The sequence below is a fragment of the Pagrus pagrus genome (genome assembly GCF_965226575.1).
Source record: "Pagrus pagrus genome assembly, chromosome: 8".
Classification (NCBI taxonomy): Eukaryota; Metazoa; Chordata; class Actinopteri; order Spariformes; family Sparidae; genus Pagrus; species Pagrus pagrus.
In genome coordinates, this window is record NC_140192.1 from 28819923 (window position 1) to 28839786 (window position 19864).

At 39.7% G+C, this 19864-nt stretch overlaps 2 protein-coding genes across 3 annotated transcripts in view; both read right to left on the minus strand.

Moving 5' to 3' along the window:
• The window catches only part of ydjc (YdjC chitooligosaccharide deacetylase homolog), a 30209-nt gene extending 18969 nt beyond the window's left edge, over positions 1-11240 (minus strand). Inside the window, exons 1-4 of the mRNA XM_084359062.1 lie at positions 11080-11240; positions 8198-8373; positions 3354-3513; positions 184-283 (exon numbers count right to left, since the gene is read on the minus strand). Of these exons, the coding sequence (XP_084215188.1) occupies positions 184-283; positions 3354-3513; positions 8198-8361 (424 nt within the window). The 5' untranslated portion in view covers positions 8362-8373; positions 11080-11240. The remainder of the gene's footprint in view (positions 1-183; positions 284-3353; positions 3514-8197; positions 8374-11079) is intronic.
• A 1334-nt stretch (positions 11241-12574) lies between these two features.
• Positions 12575-19831, minus strand: ak6 (adenylate kinase 6). Of its 2 annotated transcripts, none has more exons than XM_084359695.1 (6): positions 19756-19831; positions 17971-18046; positions 16375-16467; positions 15936-15994; positions 14043-14188; positions 12575-13055 (listed from the first exon to the last, which is right to left on the minus strand). In XM_084359695.1, exons 2-6 carry the CDS (start codon positions 18005-18007, stop codon positions 12866-12868), a joined length of 525 nt encoding a protein of 174 aa, XP_084215821.1. In that variant the 5' UTR covers positions 18008-18046; positions 19756-19831; the 3' UTR covers positions 12575-12865. The 2 variants fall into 2 exon arrangements, with proteins under 2 accessions (XP_084215821.1, XP_084215820.1); XM_084359694.1 differs by lacking the exon at positions 19756-19831 and adding an exon at positions 18155-18282.
• Positions 19832-19864: the final 33 nt, after the last annotated feature.

Below are 19864 nucleotides of genomic sequence, written 5' to 3' on the forward strand. Positions count from 1 at the left end.
CCACACACATTACATGACAACAACATTTAAAAACCTTAAACATTTCAACTTTTCTAGCATTGTCTTTGTCATTGAAAAAGTGTAGCTAGTTGGGTCATGTACGGGGCATCTGTGGTTGAGTACAATAGCAGTTAAAGTTCACTTTTTGTTTGTTTGTTTGCTTTCATCATGGACTTTTCATACCTGGCAGTACATGGACATGTTGATGTCCGTCCATGTGGTGGGGCAGCTGACCTGTGAGTTCCCTGAACAGCCTGACCTGGGCTCTCAACTCCAACTCCACCTGGTAAGGAAAAACACACCTGGTGGTTAGGTAGTAGAAAAAAGTCGGTTCTAAGTTGGGTGTGCATTTATGGACAATACAGCAAGGGACTTTTACTATTATGACTATGATTCTAATGAAGCTACAGATCAAATACACAATCAAGTGAACACGGCTCACATATGTAGCAGAGATCCAACCTCAAACACAGTGCTAATTTCATATGACTGAAGGCTGTTTATCCACTCAATAATTGAGCAATTACCCGGTCTTTCAGTGGCGAAATACAAACCTATGTTTGGTGGTTGGTAATGGGATGTGCCCATAGAGTTCCAGTTAAATTTTTTGCATTTTTATTTAGCATTGTTTGGCAGCACAGATGCACTGGGATCATTTTGTGGCAGCCCAGGCACAAAGGCAAATACAACGTTTGTTTCTTTGCATTTCACAAGTATTTATACGACATTTCTAAATTAATCCAGCTATCACAATACAAAAATAACAGGATATAACAGGATTCCAAAGAGGAAGCAAAACAATTCCACAACCTCGGTCCAGCAGATAAACTGGAACGAGTTGTTATTGGGAATTAATCTGGAACAAGATTGTCTGACTTTCTCAAGCAAAATACAGAACATTATCACACAATTTACCCGCAAAATTAAACAAAGGGCTGAAAAGAATAGTCCAGCTTGGTTAAATGATAACATCTTGAAATTGATGGAAAAAGCACAAGCTTGCTCTACAAACTGCCATGAAAACAAAACTACAACATGATAAGTATCACTATGCCATGTTAAGGAAAAGGTAGTGAAGGAGATTAAAAAAGATAAGGCAAACTTTACATTAACATGTATTCATTTATGTATTTGCATTATTTTTTATTGTTAACAACTTGCTTCTAAGCACTTGGCTTGTATATAGACTTTTACTTGTGTTGTTAAGTCATTGGCAAGTTGTGATTTTTCCTTATATACTTTTGTACATTACAGTTACATTGTACATTACAATTCTTTAATCTTTACCATTCTTTACCTTTATTTGTTTAGCTTTGAACCTTTAGCTCCTTGTTCATAGCTGTATGTCTATTCCTGTGTAAGTACAATGAGAGCAGTGAAAAACCAGAGTCAATTTCCCTGCATGTATAAAGATATTTGGTCAATGAAGTTGATTCTGAAGCAATCAGTTAAGTAATGTAGTTATCTTTAATGAGATAACTAACTGCAACAAATTACTATTTTTCAGTAAGTAGGCACCACACTGGTCAGCACACATATGTCCTCACAAAAGCTGATATGTCAGGACATGCACAATGTATCAAGCCTATTTGTGGCTTGGGAAGCTAAATATGAAGACATCAGTCACAAACTTGTCTTATAGTGTGTGAACCTGTGTCATTAACCTAACCAAGTACTTACTGGTCTGTTGAGAATGGGGCAAACAACACTTTGGGATCAAAGGTTTCAAGATGTTCTATCTGTCTGATACCTGTTGAGCCTGTTTTTCATTGGGTTTGAAAATATGCAAGTGACATCTTGTAATGGTTTGGTTTGTTGCATACTAGATGATGTCATCTTGTTCTGTGTGTCTGGATACATATTAATCTTAACTCCTTACATAAACAATACCCACAATACACACATAGTATTTCACAATTTTAAACTCTGAGCTAATTTCTAAATTCAAGTTGCATTGAAACCAATAAAGCAGATCGGGCATAATCCCACCTCAAACAGGTTTGTGTGGGTTACTGCAAAATGGATTGCAATAAAACCAGAATTATTTAGAAAGGACAATCATCATTTATTTCATCATTAAGCAGTTTGATGTTATAGTGAGATCATGGAGCCCTGCTGAACTGGAAAATCCTAGAGGCAGAAGCCAACTGGAGAAGTTGATTTTTTGAAGTTTGGCCAGACATACAGAACAGGATGACACCTGGTATGCAATGAACGCTGGTATGCAATGATTGGTATGCATTTCCAGCTATAACGTGAACATTTCCAGAACCCAATGAAAAACAGGCTCAACACCTATCAGAGACAGATAGAAAACCTTGAAGTCAACACAGTACAGATATCTACTGATGAAATAAAAACACTTGATGTAATATTACAGGCAGTGAAAAGTACAAAAGAATAGCTCATTTAAAAAAAATAATGAAGGAGTAATATAACATCTTTGAATTTATATATGTATGCAATGAACATCAACACTTTAATATACTAAAGTTAGGATATTAGAATAATCCTTCTTGGGAAAATCTACAATCAAAACCTGACTTCCTGTTATTAACTTGATTACTGTAACCATTCAGCAACAACTATTTAAATTAATGAATGTTGTCAAGTTTGCTCACAGTCTCTTGGAAGTTCAGATTTCAACTCAATCCAGTGAAAACAGAGCAATTGGTGAGGTTTACAATAATCATACTAGGAATCACTAAAATGCAGAAATTTAGCTCAGAGGGCCAAACTTCAAAAATTCAAAACTTAAAAAGTATTTGGAGTACAGCTATAGACATAGAAGTTTCAAGTTTTTTAAGAAAATCCATGACATGCACTGGGAAAAGTTGTGGATTTTGAGTGAGTTCCAAAACACACAAATAATCCAAAATGATTACTACTGTAGTTACATTATTATAACTGTAAATAAAACTGCACCTTACTCTCTTGAACCTTATGTTCCACTTTACTCCTCGATACCTCAGCATTTTATTTTATTTACCTCAGAATTTTATTCTATTTAAACATTTTATTGTATATAGTACTTCATTGTTTTTTTGTATATTGTATATAGTACTTGTATTTGTATTGTTATTGTATTTGTACTTGAATGTACCAGCTGCTATGATAACCCAATTTCCCCTCGGGGAGTAATAAAGTTATCTACCTATCTATGGAATTACCCATATTTGTAGATTATACTAATTTCTGTTTTTTTTGTTTATTGTAATATTTCTGTTGCATTTCTTTACAAATAAACATAAGCATAAACATTTTTTTTTTCAGAATCTGGATGAATCAGGTGTAGCTCTATGGCCTCATTTAATACATGCACACAACACGACTAAGACTTTGGATTAGTATACCTGTTTCATGCTGAGCTGACCCCTCTCCAGGGCCTGACGGAAGCCCATCTTCCCTTGGAAGACGCCTCGCTGGTTTATCAGTGTAGAAACTTGCTGGAGGCTTTGACATACTGGAACGCCCTCTGACAGGTTGGCATGGAGGCCAATGGGGATGTCGTGCCTGACAGGGGAAAAAAAGTTTCTGTAATATCATGTGATGGTGGCTGAAAATGTCTGGGTTTTTTTTTTGTGAAAAACCCTGGGAAGCCTTTGCAACCACCTCAAACTACTTTTCAACCAAATAATAATGCTTTAACAAACACCTAGAACAATTTTAGCAATTGCCAAGCACACATTTTCATTGTTTAATAACAGTCAGAAAATACTTAAATAAACAACCAAGGAGAGTAATTCCATTATCAGCAAAGTCATACTTGTTCAAGGTATTGCACGTCTTTAGTGACTTGCTACTAACTGTTCCATCATTTCAGTTATCCAAGATATTTTCCCAGGTTTTTTAAAAACTTTTATACTTCTGATTACTTTATTAAGCATTTCAGGATTTTTCCATAAAAAATATAGATTTCCATTGAGTAAAATGCTGTTCTTTGTCACATTTAAGCTGGGACCAACAGTAGAATTTAATAGAAATCATCAAACCCTCCAAGCAGAGCATCCACAACCACTTTATATTCTTTATGTGTAATTACAAAATCACATTTTATGTAAAGTAACTGTCTGCAATCAAAAGCAGCTCAACTGGTGCAATTCCAAATAATGTTTAAGACCAAATTAAAATTAAGACCAAGGGTTAGAAAATATGGGTCAATGTTAAATCTGTCCCGGGGTAACGTTAGACATTGGAACAGCTGATTTTACCCGAGGCTGTCAAGTGTGGCATTCAAGTCATATCTATTCTCCCCTTGCCAGACCTCTCTCATCTGACCCATTTTCAGTTTATCAGTCTCAAATTTATAACGCAACACCATCACCCTTTCCAAGATAGGAACAGGACACTGAAGGCAGCCAGGCAGGCAGGCAGGAACAGAAACCATTCTGTTGATGTTACGTTACTTAATACTGTACTTACCAACATGGCGTTCTCTCTTTCAAATAATCCATCCACGCAACTATCCATCAATTCATGAATAAATAAAATCGCACACTTCAGGATCCTTCTTACCCCGGGGAAATGCATGAACGTTAATGAGTAAGAGGGGCATTTAACAATGTAACAGGACGTGCAACAGTAATCCTGGTCAGTTCAGCCACAGAACATACACACGTTTTAGGCAGTTGATCAAAATGAAAATAATGAAAAGTGTCTTAACTTAAATACATATCGATTTTGAATCAACACTTACCTTTTCTTAACAATAGAAAACGATTGAGTTCGCGCAACTTGTCTATCTACTGAGAGGTACTAACTGTATCAGCACACAGAATTAGTTTTCACAAACTAAAATTAAAGTTGTAGCTTGTCCTAAGCTAATTCACTGAGTTCGAGAGTTTGCATAGTTTAAGCTAACTAACGTCTTAAGAGCACCATGTTTCAGAGCAGTCTTTTGTATCTTTTGTTTGCAGTGGTAGCTGAACACTGTTAATTGGCACTGAACCTCTGTAGCGGTAGTTGTGACACTGCAACGGTAAGAGAAAACGTGTTTTGTTCTGTACTAATTCAAAGTTGGCACTACGTCGATGAAGATTTGGTCAGCAAGAGCTGCATGGGTGGGCCGCTTGACATTCACTACTTTACCTGTGACAAATGTTGAGTTACTGCAAATATTTTGCTTTTAAATCCATGGATGTTGATGTTTAAGCACTATGCTTACTTTTGAGTGAGATTTAAGTTGGTTAATTGAGCCACAGCAAAAGAAAATTCTGTCCAAGTGGAATTTGCAAACGTGGACTGTGGAACCAACACCACATATCCTTATATAGGAAAAGACTAGTTATTTTAATCACATTACATAACATAAGCACATAAAATATACTCATATTGCCATTGTTTGTGTGCCATTTCTATCTGCTGATACTTAAGTTTTCACAAAATGGGAAAAATGGGTCTGTAGTCACCACAACATTGATCATTATTGATCATAATGTTACTGTACTTTGTGCTACTCTTGATTTTAAATATGATGACTAAAACACTGACATTGATTCTGACTTAGTTATGCCAGGATGGTGGGGATATTGTCAATGAAGTGATGAAGATTGTCATATCCAGAGGTGCCACCATGTCTGATCCAACCAGCGCGAGTATCTTGAGTGAGGGAACAGAAGTCCTGCAAGACCTGGACGTACCCAGAGCCTGTGCCTTGCTAATAGGGCTGATATACAGACTCAACCTCAGTTACCCAAAAGAACTGAAAAATACTTTCATAGTATTTCAAAAGATATTCCCTGAGCTGGATGGTCTGACAGCCAGTCCGAAGGTAATGTCTTTAAAAAATAAACTAGCTGTGCTAAAAATGTGTTAGACTGTCCTCAAATTCAACAGGATATGTTGCACTGTTATGTTTGTCAAGTTTTTTTGTGCAACAAACAGCACCTGTACTGTTGACAGTTGGCAGTCGTCTTTAACATGCACAGAGAATAAAGCACTGGATTCAGCGGATTGGTCCTACAAAATTTACATGAATAGTTTGCATGTTCCTTTTTTAAGGGCAACTTCCTTGTAAAAGCCGGCGGCCGAAAAACAAGCTAAAACGTAGTTCTTGTGTGAAGGGTAAGAGAAACGCTTTCCATATTGTTGTCAGGACTTAGAGTAACCACCTGAGCCTGTCGGAGGGAAAAAAGAGTACTCCTTGTGAACACACTTTGACGGTGCGCATTTGCGCCTAAGAACTACGTTTTAGCTTGTTTTGCGGCCGCTGGCTGATGCGCTCTCCCTCAATACTGGACCAATTAAAGATATTCTTCTCTCCATCAGTCTCGCACACACACATCGGGAATTAGGGCCCAGGTTGAAAAATACTGCAGTTCCCCTTTAAAACTGATTTGGGTGTGAATTTATTTATTAATTTTTTGTCTAAGTAGGCATTGTTTATTTTGTTTATAAGTTCTAAAATAGTAATTTAATAATATAGTTGATAAGTTTACTTTGGTTTTACCATAAAAGGTTTGATCACAAAAAAGGAATTGCTATGTGTAATTCATTCTGGCTAAAGTGAATTAAGTTACTAATACAAAGTAAAAAATATACTGGCTCAACTTAAAAAAATTAAGGTAACAATTTGCATGGACATTTCTGAGTAGAATGGAAGTAAAATAAATAAGTTAAAATAGCTTAAATTAAGTAATTTGACAAGTTAATATTACCTAAACTTTTTCATGAAAATTAAGTAGGTTTACTTTAATAACAATGGGATTTACTCAATAATGGCTGAGTTGAAACTACTTTAAAAGATCCATGCAAATTGTTACCTTAATTTTTTTAAGTTGAGCCAGTATTTTTTTTTTAGATTGTAGTTTTTCAACTCAAATTAGACTAACTACTAGAGAGAGAAAGAGAGAGAGAGAGAGAGAGACAGAGAGAGAGAGAGGGCCCTAATGTTCAGTTCAACAGTTCTAATGAAGTTAATACCAAAGATTGTTTAATTTTTTAATTTCGATTCAATTTCAGTTATTTAAAATAAGAAATTATATATATATATATTATACACACATATACATACATATACTATATATACATATATATATATATAGGTCCCGAGCACCAATGGTGCCAGGGCCACCGGTACCGGTTATGTAGAAATGATTACTGTTGTTGTTGTTGAAGATGAACCTGATCAGGTTGGGTCAGTGCTCTGTGGCCAGCTCGACATCCTCTCCTGTGTACACTACACAATCACCTCTCGCAGCAGGTGCTGGTATATTAAGAACGGACGGCTTGTCCTGGCTGCTTTGCAGTGGATTCTCTGCAATAAAATACATGGGCATTTTGGGCAGAACTGTTACTTCTTCATAGTCTGTTGATAAGATTAGTTCATTTTCTGAATGTTTTAAATTAAAATTCTGTCCAGATCTTTCAAAATACATCTTAACTGCTTTTTAGTTTCTCAATATTTTGGCATAAGATCACTATAAGCCGTACGATTCAGTGGGCGTTTGTGCTGTGAAATGATGAATGAGTTGCGCATCTCTGATGTGGTCCATAGAACTAAAATATATTGAAGGCGATCCATCAGACAGACGGACAGACAGACAGACCATGTCACTTAGTTTGGTTTCTTAGCCTGCTGCTTTTTTGTCGTTGTTAATAGATCTTTCTGACCTAATTCCATTTCCCTCCATTGTAGTAGTCCACGAACAGAGGGGAGACGAGTTGACAGGGCGGTGAAGGGACAGTCAAGAAGAGAGAGAGAGGAAAAGAGGGGAGAGAGTGTCTGCTAAGAGTAGCGTTAAACAGCTGTTATTACACACCTCTCCCTGCAGGTTTTTAGTGATTATTGTGAATGCTCTGCTCAATAAATGTGTTGTGATGATAGTTTTATTTTTTTTATCTTGTTTTCTTTGCTAGCCCTCGAGCTTTGTCTGCTGTGCCCCCGGCACATTTGACTTGGGATTTCTGAAGTGTTCTGTGACTTTTTGCTCCCCCTGACCTGCTGGAGTAGCACCCTGGCTGTGCTCTGGGACCTCCTGATTTACAAATTAAGCACTGGCTGGAGGTGTCTAAATGTCACATCAAATGAGACATCGTGCTACAGCTGTTTTGCTAGTTATGTTAGGGAGTAAGAAAAATACCAAACAACCAATGCACACAGATTCAGGTATATCACTACTACCTTTTTAAGGAGATCTGAAGTGTGTCAGGATTTTACATCGGAAGTACAACAGCATTTTATGAGAACCTGCACTACCTTTTAGCCAGATCTGCTGCCTCTTTTGCAGCAGATGCGTTAACCAGGAGTGACACATTGGAAATGCCTCCAGCCTGGAAGCACTCCACAATCCCCTGGTTCCTTCTGGGACAGTAGCCGAAATCATCTCCCGTCACCACCAGCATCATTCTGGGCTGTGGCATTCTTGCTGTTCTCTGTGGAGGACACACAGAAGATGGAACACTAATCATAAGGGCGGCAATGGCTCAGAAGGTAGTGTGGGTTATCCATTAATCAATAAATGAATACGTGGTATGATCCCCAGCTCCTCCTGTCCACATGTCGAAGTGTCCTTGCTCAAGTAGCTTGCTGCTATCAGTGTGTTTGTGTGAATGAGAGGCATACTGTATGGGGCTTTGGATAAAAGCACAGTATAAATCAATAACGTTCCATTCATTACTACAGAAAACACCAACCGACATATGGGGCATACGCACATCCAACAACATATCAAAATGTTGGCCACAGCTAATCAACAAAATCAGTACAATTGTATTAAAATCAGCCAAAAATGTGATGAAATAAGCTGCTGCCTCAGCTGGTAACACATGCACCATACATTTGAATCACTCCACACTGCACACTGGATTGTTACAAGAATGATACAGAACTATGACAGAAATATGTCATACTGTAGCTGTTTTTCCACTATGTGAATTATGTATATAATATTTTTTTGATACAAGCCATCTTAAATTTGCACCAAATATTGTCACTTTTCTTCAATATTCAAAATTATAATCGATATCTGCCTAGACTTTTATTTCTACCTAACATTTCAATGTGGCCTATTGAAGGTGAAACAGTTCATTGTCAAAATAATTCTTTATTAATACACACATTATTTACAAACATCATAACATTATAACAGCAGCAATCAACTGTGATAATAATCAACAGATTTTTGGTACCTAGAACAAAGTGGCTGATATGCAGTAGCTTAGGTCATTCTCCATCAATAATAACTAGGGCTGTCAATCCATTAAAACATGTAATCGCATTTAATCGCATCATGGTCCATAGTTAACTCGTGATTAATCACAAATTAATGGCACATTTTTTATCTGTTCTAGATGTACCTTAAAGGGATATTTTTCAAGTTTGTAATACTCTTCAACATGGGAGTAGACAAATATGCTTTATGCAAATGTGTGTTTATTATTATGCAGCAATCCAAAACACTGACAGATACTGTCCAGAATATTCTCCAGAATAACCAAAGAGGTACTGCATGCTCCAAAAATATGCTGAAAGTAAGACATGACTAACTCAAGTCCAACAAGCAACAACAGATGGACACACTGACCTGAATGTAACACTCCTCAGTAATACTAACACAATGTAGTGTCCAACTGTACACTGGTAAAGGTTCACTGGACGATGTTAATCAACCTGCAAGCTGCAGCCACACATTTAGCGATCACTGTTGACAGTTTCTCTCATGTAGAGCTGTTCAGGCGTCTCTGTTGCAAACTATCAGCGTGGTTGGCACTTGCATTTCATCCTTCCGAAGACTTGCTCAACTAGCACCCTACCGTCAAGGAGTTCTGCAGCTCGTCTGCTTCTGTGAGAACCCCACTGTCACGTTTGGGAGTGATGACAAATGAAAAGGCCTGCCCAATGTAGGCACTGTCACCCAGCATGCTGTACTTGCCTATTTTCTCCTTCCAAGTGGTGTAAAAGTTGGAGGCTCACAACATGAACCCTGCCTGGTGGTCCAGCCGAAATGTCGATAAATCCCTCTCACCGACAATCCCCTGAAGAAGGATGGAGTAGAATGACTTTCTGTTCAAGTAGTCTACTTCTCTTATGTGCAGCCTCTGCACCCTGATGTGACACCCATCAACTGCAACGATGACGCCACTGAGGCCAGAGAGCCAGTGGAAAGCAGCAGCAGAAGCGGCGTTCTCACAGTGATTAGGCCAGGGGGTGAAGTACGGGTAACTGGGGGATTGTGATCTAATGAGGCAGGTCTGACCAAATGTTGCTGCTGAGGCTGCAGTTACTGCCAACAGGAGCCTTAAACAAACCAAATCAACAACCAACAACATGTCGATACTAAAAAACAAAAGAAGCTGTTAACCTAGAGAACTTGAAGAAATCTGTTCCTTCATTTTCTGGAGGCATTTCTTCATCAGGAGTCATATGACATGTATAAGTTTGGTGTTAGTGAGACTGACCCAGCTGTCACCAGTCAGTCACAAAGCAACTTCCTCTGGTACATTGAACGCACCATCACCGCCTTGATGTGATGAACACAGTAATGAGACATGGTTAGTTGGTTGTTTAGTATTGGACTGTTTCTATTGTAAAGTTTAAAGACACGGAGGAATGAGTGTGACAGACAGCGAAGTAATAATAATGGAACCACAGCACCAAAGCCTCCGGGAGGACCGGTACCACACTGCCTGCGGGAGGACCGGTACCACACTGCCTCCAGGAGGACCGGTATATGTACAACACTGGCGAATATTCACGTCCCGTTCACTTCCACATTATGTGAGCGGGGGGGGGGGGGGCAAACAGAACCGCCTCCCGGCTGTTCGGAGTTCAACTTGTTGAACCGGTGAAGTCTCAGTCACGACCTTCAGCACCGGACAACACCGAACACACGGACTACATCCCAGCACGCTGACTTCCGTGTCGCTCATCCTGCTCTGACACACTCAGCGCTGATGGTCACCCGCTCACATTCCGGTATGTGACCGAGCCGTTCATCAGAAACTTCTGAGTCAGGCCGACAGCCCGGTTCGGCTCAGTCCGCCTCCTGTTGTTCCGTGTCTGAGTCGGCCGACCCACAGTAACACATCAGACAGCGTCACAGACCCGCACATATCTTTTCAAATAGAATTCAAGCTTACCCATTATATCACACGCGTCCGTCCATGTACGTCAAGAACCTCTTACAAGTAATCCTCCTCCTCCTCCTCCTCTTCTTCTTCTTCGCTCACTGGCAGATCGTAAAACAACTTTAAAAGTGCTTATGCTGCCGCCACCTACTGTCTTGGATAAATACTGTCTTGTCAGTACTGATCGGTCCATACCAACTTTCAGACCCATCTGCTTTGCAGCCTTTCCGGTGTTCCGTCCAGAACCTCTCAGTAACGTTAGTATTCTCACTCACAGCTTCCTCTCCACATCACTTCAGTCAGAGCCAGTGATTGTTCTGATGGTTTCTGGTGTCTGTGATGTAATGACAACTTAATAACTTCTAGCACGGCATTCATTAGGTCCCGAGCACCAATGGTGCCAGGGCCACCGGTACCGGTTATGTAGAAATGATTACTGTTGTTGTTGAAGATGAACCTGATCAGGTTGGGTCAGTGCTCCGTGAACACCTGAACAATGGAAAGGTTTTTAAACCTTCGAGGCTTCAACATTAAACTGCTGGTGAAAATAAGACTGCTGTTTAATAATCTTTACGTGTGGTGTTTGTGCTCAAGTTTGCATTAGCGCTTACTGAGCTCAGTTTAACACCTCCACAATAACAAGAAGGTGGCAGCCATTCCCTCCAGCAGCTGGACATCCTTCCTGTGGTACACTAGAGTTTGTTGTTAAGATTAGTTCATTTTTTGAATGATTTAAATTAAAATTCTGCCCAGATCTTTCAAAATACATCTTAACTGCTTTTTAGTTTCTCAATATTTTGGCATATGATCACTGTAAGCCCTACGATTCAGTGGGCGTTTGTGCTGTGAAATGATGAATGAGCTGCACATCTCTGATGCTGTCCATAGAACTGACTAGACAGACCATGTCACTTAGTTTGGTTTCTTAGCCTGCTGCTTTTTTGTCATTGTTAATAGATCTTTCTGACCTAATTCCATTTTCCATTGTAGTAGTCCACGAACAGAGGGGAGACGAGTTGACAGGGTGGTGAAGGGACAGCCAAGAAGAGAGAGAGAGGAATAGAGGGGAGAGAGTGTCTGCTAAGAGTAGCGTTAAACAGCTGTTATTACACACCTCTCCCTGTGGATCATTACTCCACCTGCTTTGGGACTGGTCCAGCAGTTAAAACACTCTGATTAGCAGTAATATCCCTAATGTCGAACTTTATTTATTGTTAATTTCTCAGTTTGTCCCATTGCAGGCCTGCTGGGTCAAAACCAGATGCTGTGGCCACTCGAGGCTGTGGACTTTGGGTTGCTTATCAACTAAAAGATTCATTCCTCTAAACTGGAAGGTAGTAAACCAGCCTGCTTCTCTCGAGACTCTTGGCTTGAGGAATAGCTGGATCTGTTGAACATGGAATGGTCAGCCTGCCTGTTGAAAGACTTTGATAAGAGGTGGTGGTGGCACTGCTCCACATGTATTATCAGACCTGGATACTGTACCCACAGTCAAAGTGTGATGTAATTAACACTAAGACATGGTAGTCATTTATTTATAAAATATCATGACATGAGTGCAGCACTGCACATGCTTTGACTTGACCCAAATGTTGTATTAGGTTAAAACAATTTGATGCAGAACTAGAGGCAGGTAGAACAGCTCCATGAAGAAAGTGATTATACTTCAAACATCTTAAAAAAAAAATCTATGAAAATAAATGCAGATTTCAAAAAATAACCACAATGCATTTTTATTTATACAAAAACCTTTAGTTGACAGTCTTGCCAGTGGAACCCTGCCGGCAGGGTTCAGGTTCTAGTTATGGTCCTTCATCCACTGCTCAGTCCACTGTGCTATCTGCTCCAGGTTTTTCTCAAGGTCCTCAGGAGTGTTGCTGGGCAGCTGGTGGACTATATCCTCATTGTACGCCTCCATGGCCTCCTCATAGATGGTCTGGAAGATTTCACACTGCACGTTGTCCTGCAGCTTCTTCCCTGTGTAACCTCTGTCAGTCACACAGGACAGGAGGAGGGAGACAGACAAACAACAAAACAACTTAACCATGCAGCCTTCTTAACAGCAGTAGAAGCACAAAAATCAAGGAAAAATGACAAAATACACACAATCTGAGCAAGTCAACAATAGCAGGTAGGCATGATGCTCTGCTCCTGACACGCTCCTGCTTTGGAGTATGAAGCCACGTGGAAGACGACAAAACACTTCAGTAACAGACCTGCCCAGTGGAATCACGGGGTTAAACATTTACCATGTAAAACTAGCTTAAAATGTAACACTGGAAGATAACCACTTGTTGGGGCAGCACTTCCTGATGAACACTGATAGAGAGGTGAAGTCTTGTGTGCCTCATGGGAAAAAATGGGTACAGCAGTCATTGACGAGACACAATTATTTTGATCCCCTTTGAATTGTGCCATGAATTACAGAACTGACATCAATTGTCAATTTAAAAGATACATTGTGCAAGTCAAGTAAGTCGCAGTTTGTTCTGAAGATAGTAAAATGCATTTTAGTTTTGTGTCAAATTGCTCAGTGATCTACATTGTCTTGCTCAATATAAGTCACCAACATGGCTGTCACCTCAGCACAGAAAAATGATTGAAAAAGGTGAAAATCACAATAAAACAATATTGACAGCTGCAGTTATGTAAAAGGAGAGTTAGTCAGTTCTGTGAGCTAACTAATACACAGACCAACTCCACATGGTTTGAGTTTTGGTGACTTGGGTGTGTCGTCTTTCTAATTATGTACTTTCACAGTCTTACATTGATCAGTTTTATGACAAACTGAGCTGAGAGTGGCATACCATTAGCCACTTTTTGATCTTGGCTTCTGCACAAGGTTTGAATTGTTCAAAAGATGTAAACCAAAATCTGAAATTCACTAGCTCAATGGTCCATGGACTTAAAGTCAAGTAGCCATAGCCATACATGTATTGAGGTTCAGCATACATGAGAAATGTAGTGTTAATTACCTGCTCTCTAACCGTGTGTACAGCTGGGTGTTGTCTGTGCGGAGGACGAAGACGATGTGAAACCAGCGTTTAGGGAACAGGTCACAGCCATGATAGTCAACAATTGCACCACCTTCTGTCATCTTTTCTTCCAGCTCATCCACCACCTGCACAATCACATCAAGTCACAATATTGACATTCAACCAACCTAATACAATCTCTAGTGATGGTTTACTTCATATTGGTTCAACAGTTTCAAATTAAAACACTCCTCAGCTCACAGAATGACTAAGATTCCCCTACAATCCCTCAAATGTGGTGATAATTTAGCCTATAATTTGTCTTCATATAGTAAGAGATTTCCTCTGTGCAGTAAGTAAACACATGGCACCGTCTTAACCAACATTGAAAAGCTTCAACTATATAACTGAAAGCTATAATAAACTGGAGTTTATTATGTTTATGTTTATTTAAGGATCCCCATTAGAAGCACATGGATATGCCTCTAGACTTCCTGGGGTCCCAAACATAAAAATACAATACAGACATGCAATAAGAAGTACTGAGTAGACTGTACTGTACTGCTGTTCATTCTGCACTGGTTGTTCTAAATTTTGACACGAAGATTTTCATTTTTTTTTATTACTGGGAATGAATATCGTTACAAATATCAGATATTGGTCTTCTTGATTTCTAATAACCAGTATTGGCCTTTCAAAAGCCATATTGTTCGACCCCTAGCAATACAAGCAATGCAATTATTTATAGGATCAGAAAAAACAAAACTAACAGAAATATAACAGGGTATATGCAGGAAGTTGCATTGTATACCTTTTGAGACCTTTTTTAAGACCCTTTCATACATTCTAAGAGCCATCGCCACTTCGAGGTCTAACTGGTTACATCAGCGATACACTTTAACTTACATTTACCATATATTGATCGTAAGATAGCACAACTAAACAGTCATAGTTTGTGGTAATTCCTCATCAAAACAACATCATTTAAATAGACTGCGTGGGAACAAAGCACAAGAGAATGAACTGAGTGACTAACCCAATGCAAGGTTTATTAGAAAGAAACCATTAGAAACCAGTATTTGACCAATAAACAAAATAATTGACAAAACTAAAAATGAAATAGATTAAACTTTGGTGAGCTTCAGGAGGGTCAGGCCATGTAGGAACTCCCTCACAAATACCCAGTGGTGGAAGAAGTATTAAAATCCTTTACTCAAGTCAAAGTAGCAATACAACAATGTACAAATACTCAACAGGTAAAAATCCTGCATACTACTTTAATAAAAGTACAGTATTATGAGCTAAAGGAATCAAAAGTAAAACTTGTTCTGTAGAAAAATGGCCCTGTAACTGATATGTTATTAGATCATTTATAATATTAACAACATTTATATTATATTGTAATTACTTTATATACTATTAGGTATTTTCATCCAGTGGTTCCCAACCTAGGGGACAGGCCCCTCCAAAGGTTCACAAGATAAATCTAAAGGGGTGCTGAGATTATTAATAGGGTAAAAAATATCATTTACTTGAATGAGGAAAAATGGAAATATTTATAAAAATTAAATATTTTGGTAGTATGAATGATAGGAATGAGAAATGCTGTTGCGAAACATTCCAGACTGAGCTGAGTATTTTAAAGTAGTAAACTGCAAAAAAAAGTAGGCTGACGAATAATAAGAAAGAACATGTCAATTAACGTTGAGGATATTTTGACCTCTGCTGCTTCCATTTCAAATTGTTCGCTGATCTAACACAGGGAATCAAAGTGTAACACCGACGAACATTAAGGAAGCAGAGTTTTGCAGTGGTTCCAAATCAGTTGTTTTGTGCAGTATAGACCGGCAGGTCATAACCAGGCTCAAAGCTTGCATGTGGAATTTAGCTCACCCTGTCCTCATCCAAGATGGGGCACTGATACTCCTCGTCGTAGCCATCATAAAGTTGTCCTGAGGAAAGAGCATCAGGATAATTAGAACAGCCTCAGAATGACTCTGCCATCATATTGCATTTACTTTCTTATATGTTGTTTGTCCACTTCCGTGTTTAAGTACAGTTGCTTTCACACCTGATACGAACTGTACTCAAGACCACCTTTTCAAGCAGACCCGGGCAAGGGTACAGTACACTTGTAATCAAATGACCTGGCCTTTGAGGTCAAGTGTACTTGGATCCAGGCCCAGGTCCCTGATGTCAAACCCTAAGGTCGCACAATGACAATGCAACAAAAGGAGGAAGGATGCTCCATGCTCTAAGAATTTCGTTCAGTGTCAGGTTTTGTTTCAGTCTTTGGTATCCATTTGTTGTGAAAGTTGGTTAAGGTTCTTACCTTCCTGGGCCAGGTCTCCAATGTTAACATAGGTCAGCCCTGTCCGCTGGGCCAGTTCCTTTCCTAAAGTGGTCTTTCCAACACCAGGGGTTCCTGTCAGAGAGACGATTAACATTTGAGATTTCATTGATCAAACATGGCGCTGACGAGATTGCCAGCCTCTCCGGTAGCTCGATCTGTTTAATGTGTATTTTTGCTCTTTTTTCCAACTTTGTTACACTTGTTAACTTGTTCTACAGCAGGTATTGTGTTAATATATCTATCTCCTATGGATATGGCTTTTTCCTTTTCTGCAAGAAGGAGGGTGTTGGGACCTTCACCACATGGTAACGTGTTCTCTCTCTGTCTCTCTCTCTCTATCAGGTGATGTAACTGAAGGAGACAAGATGCAGATGTGACATTGAGCTGCTAGTGGTGAGTCTCTGATGATATTACATGCCCTCCATGTGTGCATGCAGAGACGGTGTGTGACGTCATCCACATCACTATTGTGAGGCTACAAACACAACACCCTGAAGCCTTCATCGTTATTTCTGGAGACTTTAATCAAGTCACACTATGCCCCACCAGGAAGAACAGGACAATACACCTTCTGTATACTAATATGAGAGATGCATACAGTGCCGCCCCGGCCTGTTGCAGGACTTTGTGTCATAGTGCAGGTCAAACAGTCTACTGCTGGACACCTTCAAGACCATAGAAATGGTGATGGATTTCCAGAGACACAGACCCCATTTGCTACCGGTGCATGTTAAGGGGGTCAATGTGGAGGTGGTCAGCACCTACAGGTACCTGGGGCTGCAGCTGGAAGACAAACTGGACTGGTCAGCAAACACTGACATTATTCACAGAAGAGGGCAGAGTCGGCTCCATTTCCTGAGGAGGCTTGGCTCATTTAACATCTGTAAGAAACTGCTGCTGATTTTCTACCAGTCTGTTTTTGCTAGCATTCTCTTCTATGCTGTGGTGTGCGGGGGAAGCAGCATTAAGAAGAGGCCTGCTAAGCAGCTGGACAGGCTGGTGAGGAGAGCTGGCTCCGTGGTTGGGATGGAGCTGGACTTACTTATGTCAGTGGCAGAGAGACGGGCTCTCGACAAACTGTTGGTCAATCATGGAGAATGCCACCCTCTACTAAAGTATGTGTGCATCCATCTACCTATCTATCTATCTGAAAATGTTCACATTCACTGGTGTGCAGTTTTAAAGTGAGGTCATTCATACCACATTATCTGGTGAGATGTGATCAGGTTGTTAAAGTGGACCAATGACTTTATTAACTCGTCAATCAACCGACTAATGATTTCACCGAATGTAGTAAGTTACTTTAAATACATTGGGCGGGTGGTTACAGTAACTGTATATCTAACGACGACATGTAGAGAGGGAGACACGTCCATCCATTGATACATGTTGAATATACCCTCATTGAATAAACTCTCCTGTACAAACCGCTATAGCACACTTCTGTAGTTTAAACAAAGTCCACAAAAGTCCCAATGACTGAGCGCAACTCTAACATGGTTTTAAGTTTCATTTAATAGACTCATGTTATCTAAACTGAACGTGTCTAGCCAACAGAAACGTTTTATCACCGACCTGTTAACAGAATATTTGGTTGCTTCCTCATCTTCATCGCTTGCTAGAAGCCAACACGTGTTTTGATGACGGTAACCTGAAAGACAGAACAGTCCTGTTATCTCTTCATGCGGAGAGAAATCATTCTCTTCGTGCAATTCTGGACACATGAGTTCATCTCTACGCTATGTGTCAAGACAGACACCTGAAAAAGGCGAAGCAGGCCGAGTGGAAGTCGTCGGTAGCTAGCTTGCTGGATGTTTCTTCTCCTGGCAGCCTGGCTGCTTCTTTTTCTTCTTCGGTGTTTGTTGTTGTTCTTCTTCTTCTCTAATTTAATGGGGGATCGCACACCAACGTGTAAGGGTGCACACCGCCACCTACTGTACCGGAGTGTGTAGCCTCAGGGCTTCATGTATTTCAGGTTACATTCTGCAAATAAATGATTGATAATAATAGTACTCCCCCTAAAATAAAACAAACATGCACATACACATATACATGTTATTATATCTTACAATTTAAACCTGTATCTTTCAGAAAAATAATGAGAACCTTGTAACATTCCCTCATTTTGTCACTAATCCCTAAACTCCCTTCCAAACTCCATCTCCGCCCTAGTTCATATATCCTACTACGTAACTCACTGCGCTCTACATCATATTTGCTACATTTCATAACAACATTTTCAGCAACCTTACCAACATCACATTTATTCTTTGTTGTTTCATAGCAGTTAGCACCCTTTGTATTCCATTACTGCCTCCCTCTGACTGAGTTCATCCCTGGATCTTCACTTGTTCTATATTCTTTTTATTAGTCCAGTTGTTTTCAGAAAGCCAATGGTCGCTTTTCTTACATGTCTCCATATCCAAGCAGATCCCTAACCCCTGTCCCTGTTCTCCCCAATCTCTGTGAGCTGATGTACATATTTCCTACACGAAATCAGGACATGCTCCACTGTTTTTGCTTCCTTACATGGCTCACTATGTCCAGTTGGGTTCTTTCCTATAATAAAAATAGGAATTCTTAAATCATTTCGCTCATAATAAATTGTTCTCGTCAGTTGGCTCCACTGTATCTTGTTGGCCCTACTTTGTTCTGTATTTGGTGTACATGTCTGCCCTTAGTTGCACTATCCCAGTATTGTTGTCATTGTTTAATTACTCCTTGTTTTGTTGTGTACTTGTTTTGAAGAAGCAGGCTTTTCCCCTCTGATTTTTAAAGTTTAACTCTGATGTCTATATTTTCCTTCTTGATTGCTTCCTTTGCCGGTTGCTCTTGTTCCTGAGTGCGCTGGTATCCACATGAACTTTATGTTTCCCCCTTCCTGATAATCCATGAATTAAAGAAGATAACTCATACTGTATATCTTGATGGTTATTGCTTGATCCCGTTTTATTTCTGGTTAATGCAGAAACTGAGTCACTGCTGGTTAGTATAGTTTGCTGTTATATGTTCTGCCCACTTCAGTGCTAATGCAATAAACTCAGTTGCGTATACACAGAGATAGTCTGAGATTCTCAGTGTATATACCACGACAGCCCCTGTCTTCAAAAGACATATGTGGATATGGAAATACTAACAGGCTAGTATTTCCATATCCACATATGTCTTTTGAAGAGTCCAGACTGGTTTCATGGTCCACAACTCAGTGGGTCCAAAGTTTATTTTGTCAACTTTGTTCTGCTATGTTCTCTCCTCCCCATCCGAAGCTTTATTTCTATGCTTTCTTTCCCAACTTTCTTCCAAGACCCTCTTAGCTGGTTGACTTTCTTTATGACCCTTTAGATGAAGCCAGTAATTTACCATCAGGTGTTTCCTGCGGATCCACCGTGCTGCCCCTCAAAGCTCGGCTCTATCAACAGCCTCAACACACTTCCGTAAACAAACACTGCAGAGAACTGAGGCCTCACGT

Coding starts and splice junctions, on each gene's coding strand:
- ak6 (XM_084359695.1), bottom strand. CDS start 18,007: ATGAAGATGAGGAAGCAACCAAATATTCTGTTAACAG. Junction 16,468..17,970: donor ACCAAATATTCTGTTAACAG/GTCGGTGATAAA, acceptor TCTCTCTGACAG/GAACCCCTGGTGTTGGAAAG. Junction 13,056..14,042: donor TACACACGGTTAGAGAGCAG/GTAATTAACACT, acceptor TGTGACTGACAG/AGGTTACACAGGGAAGAAGC.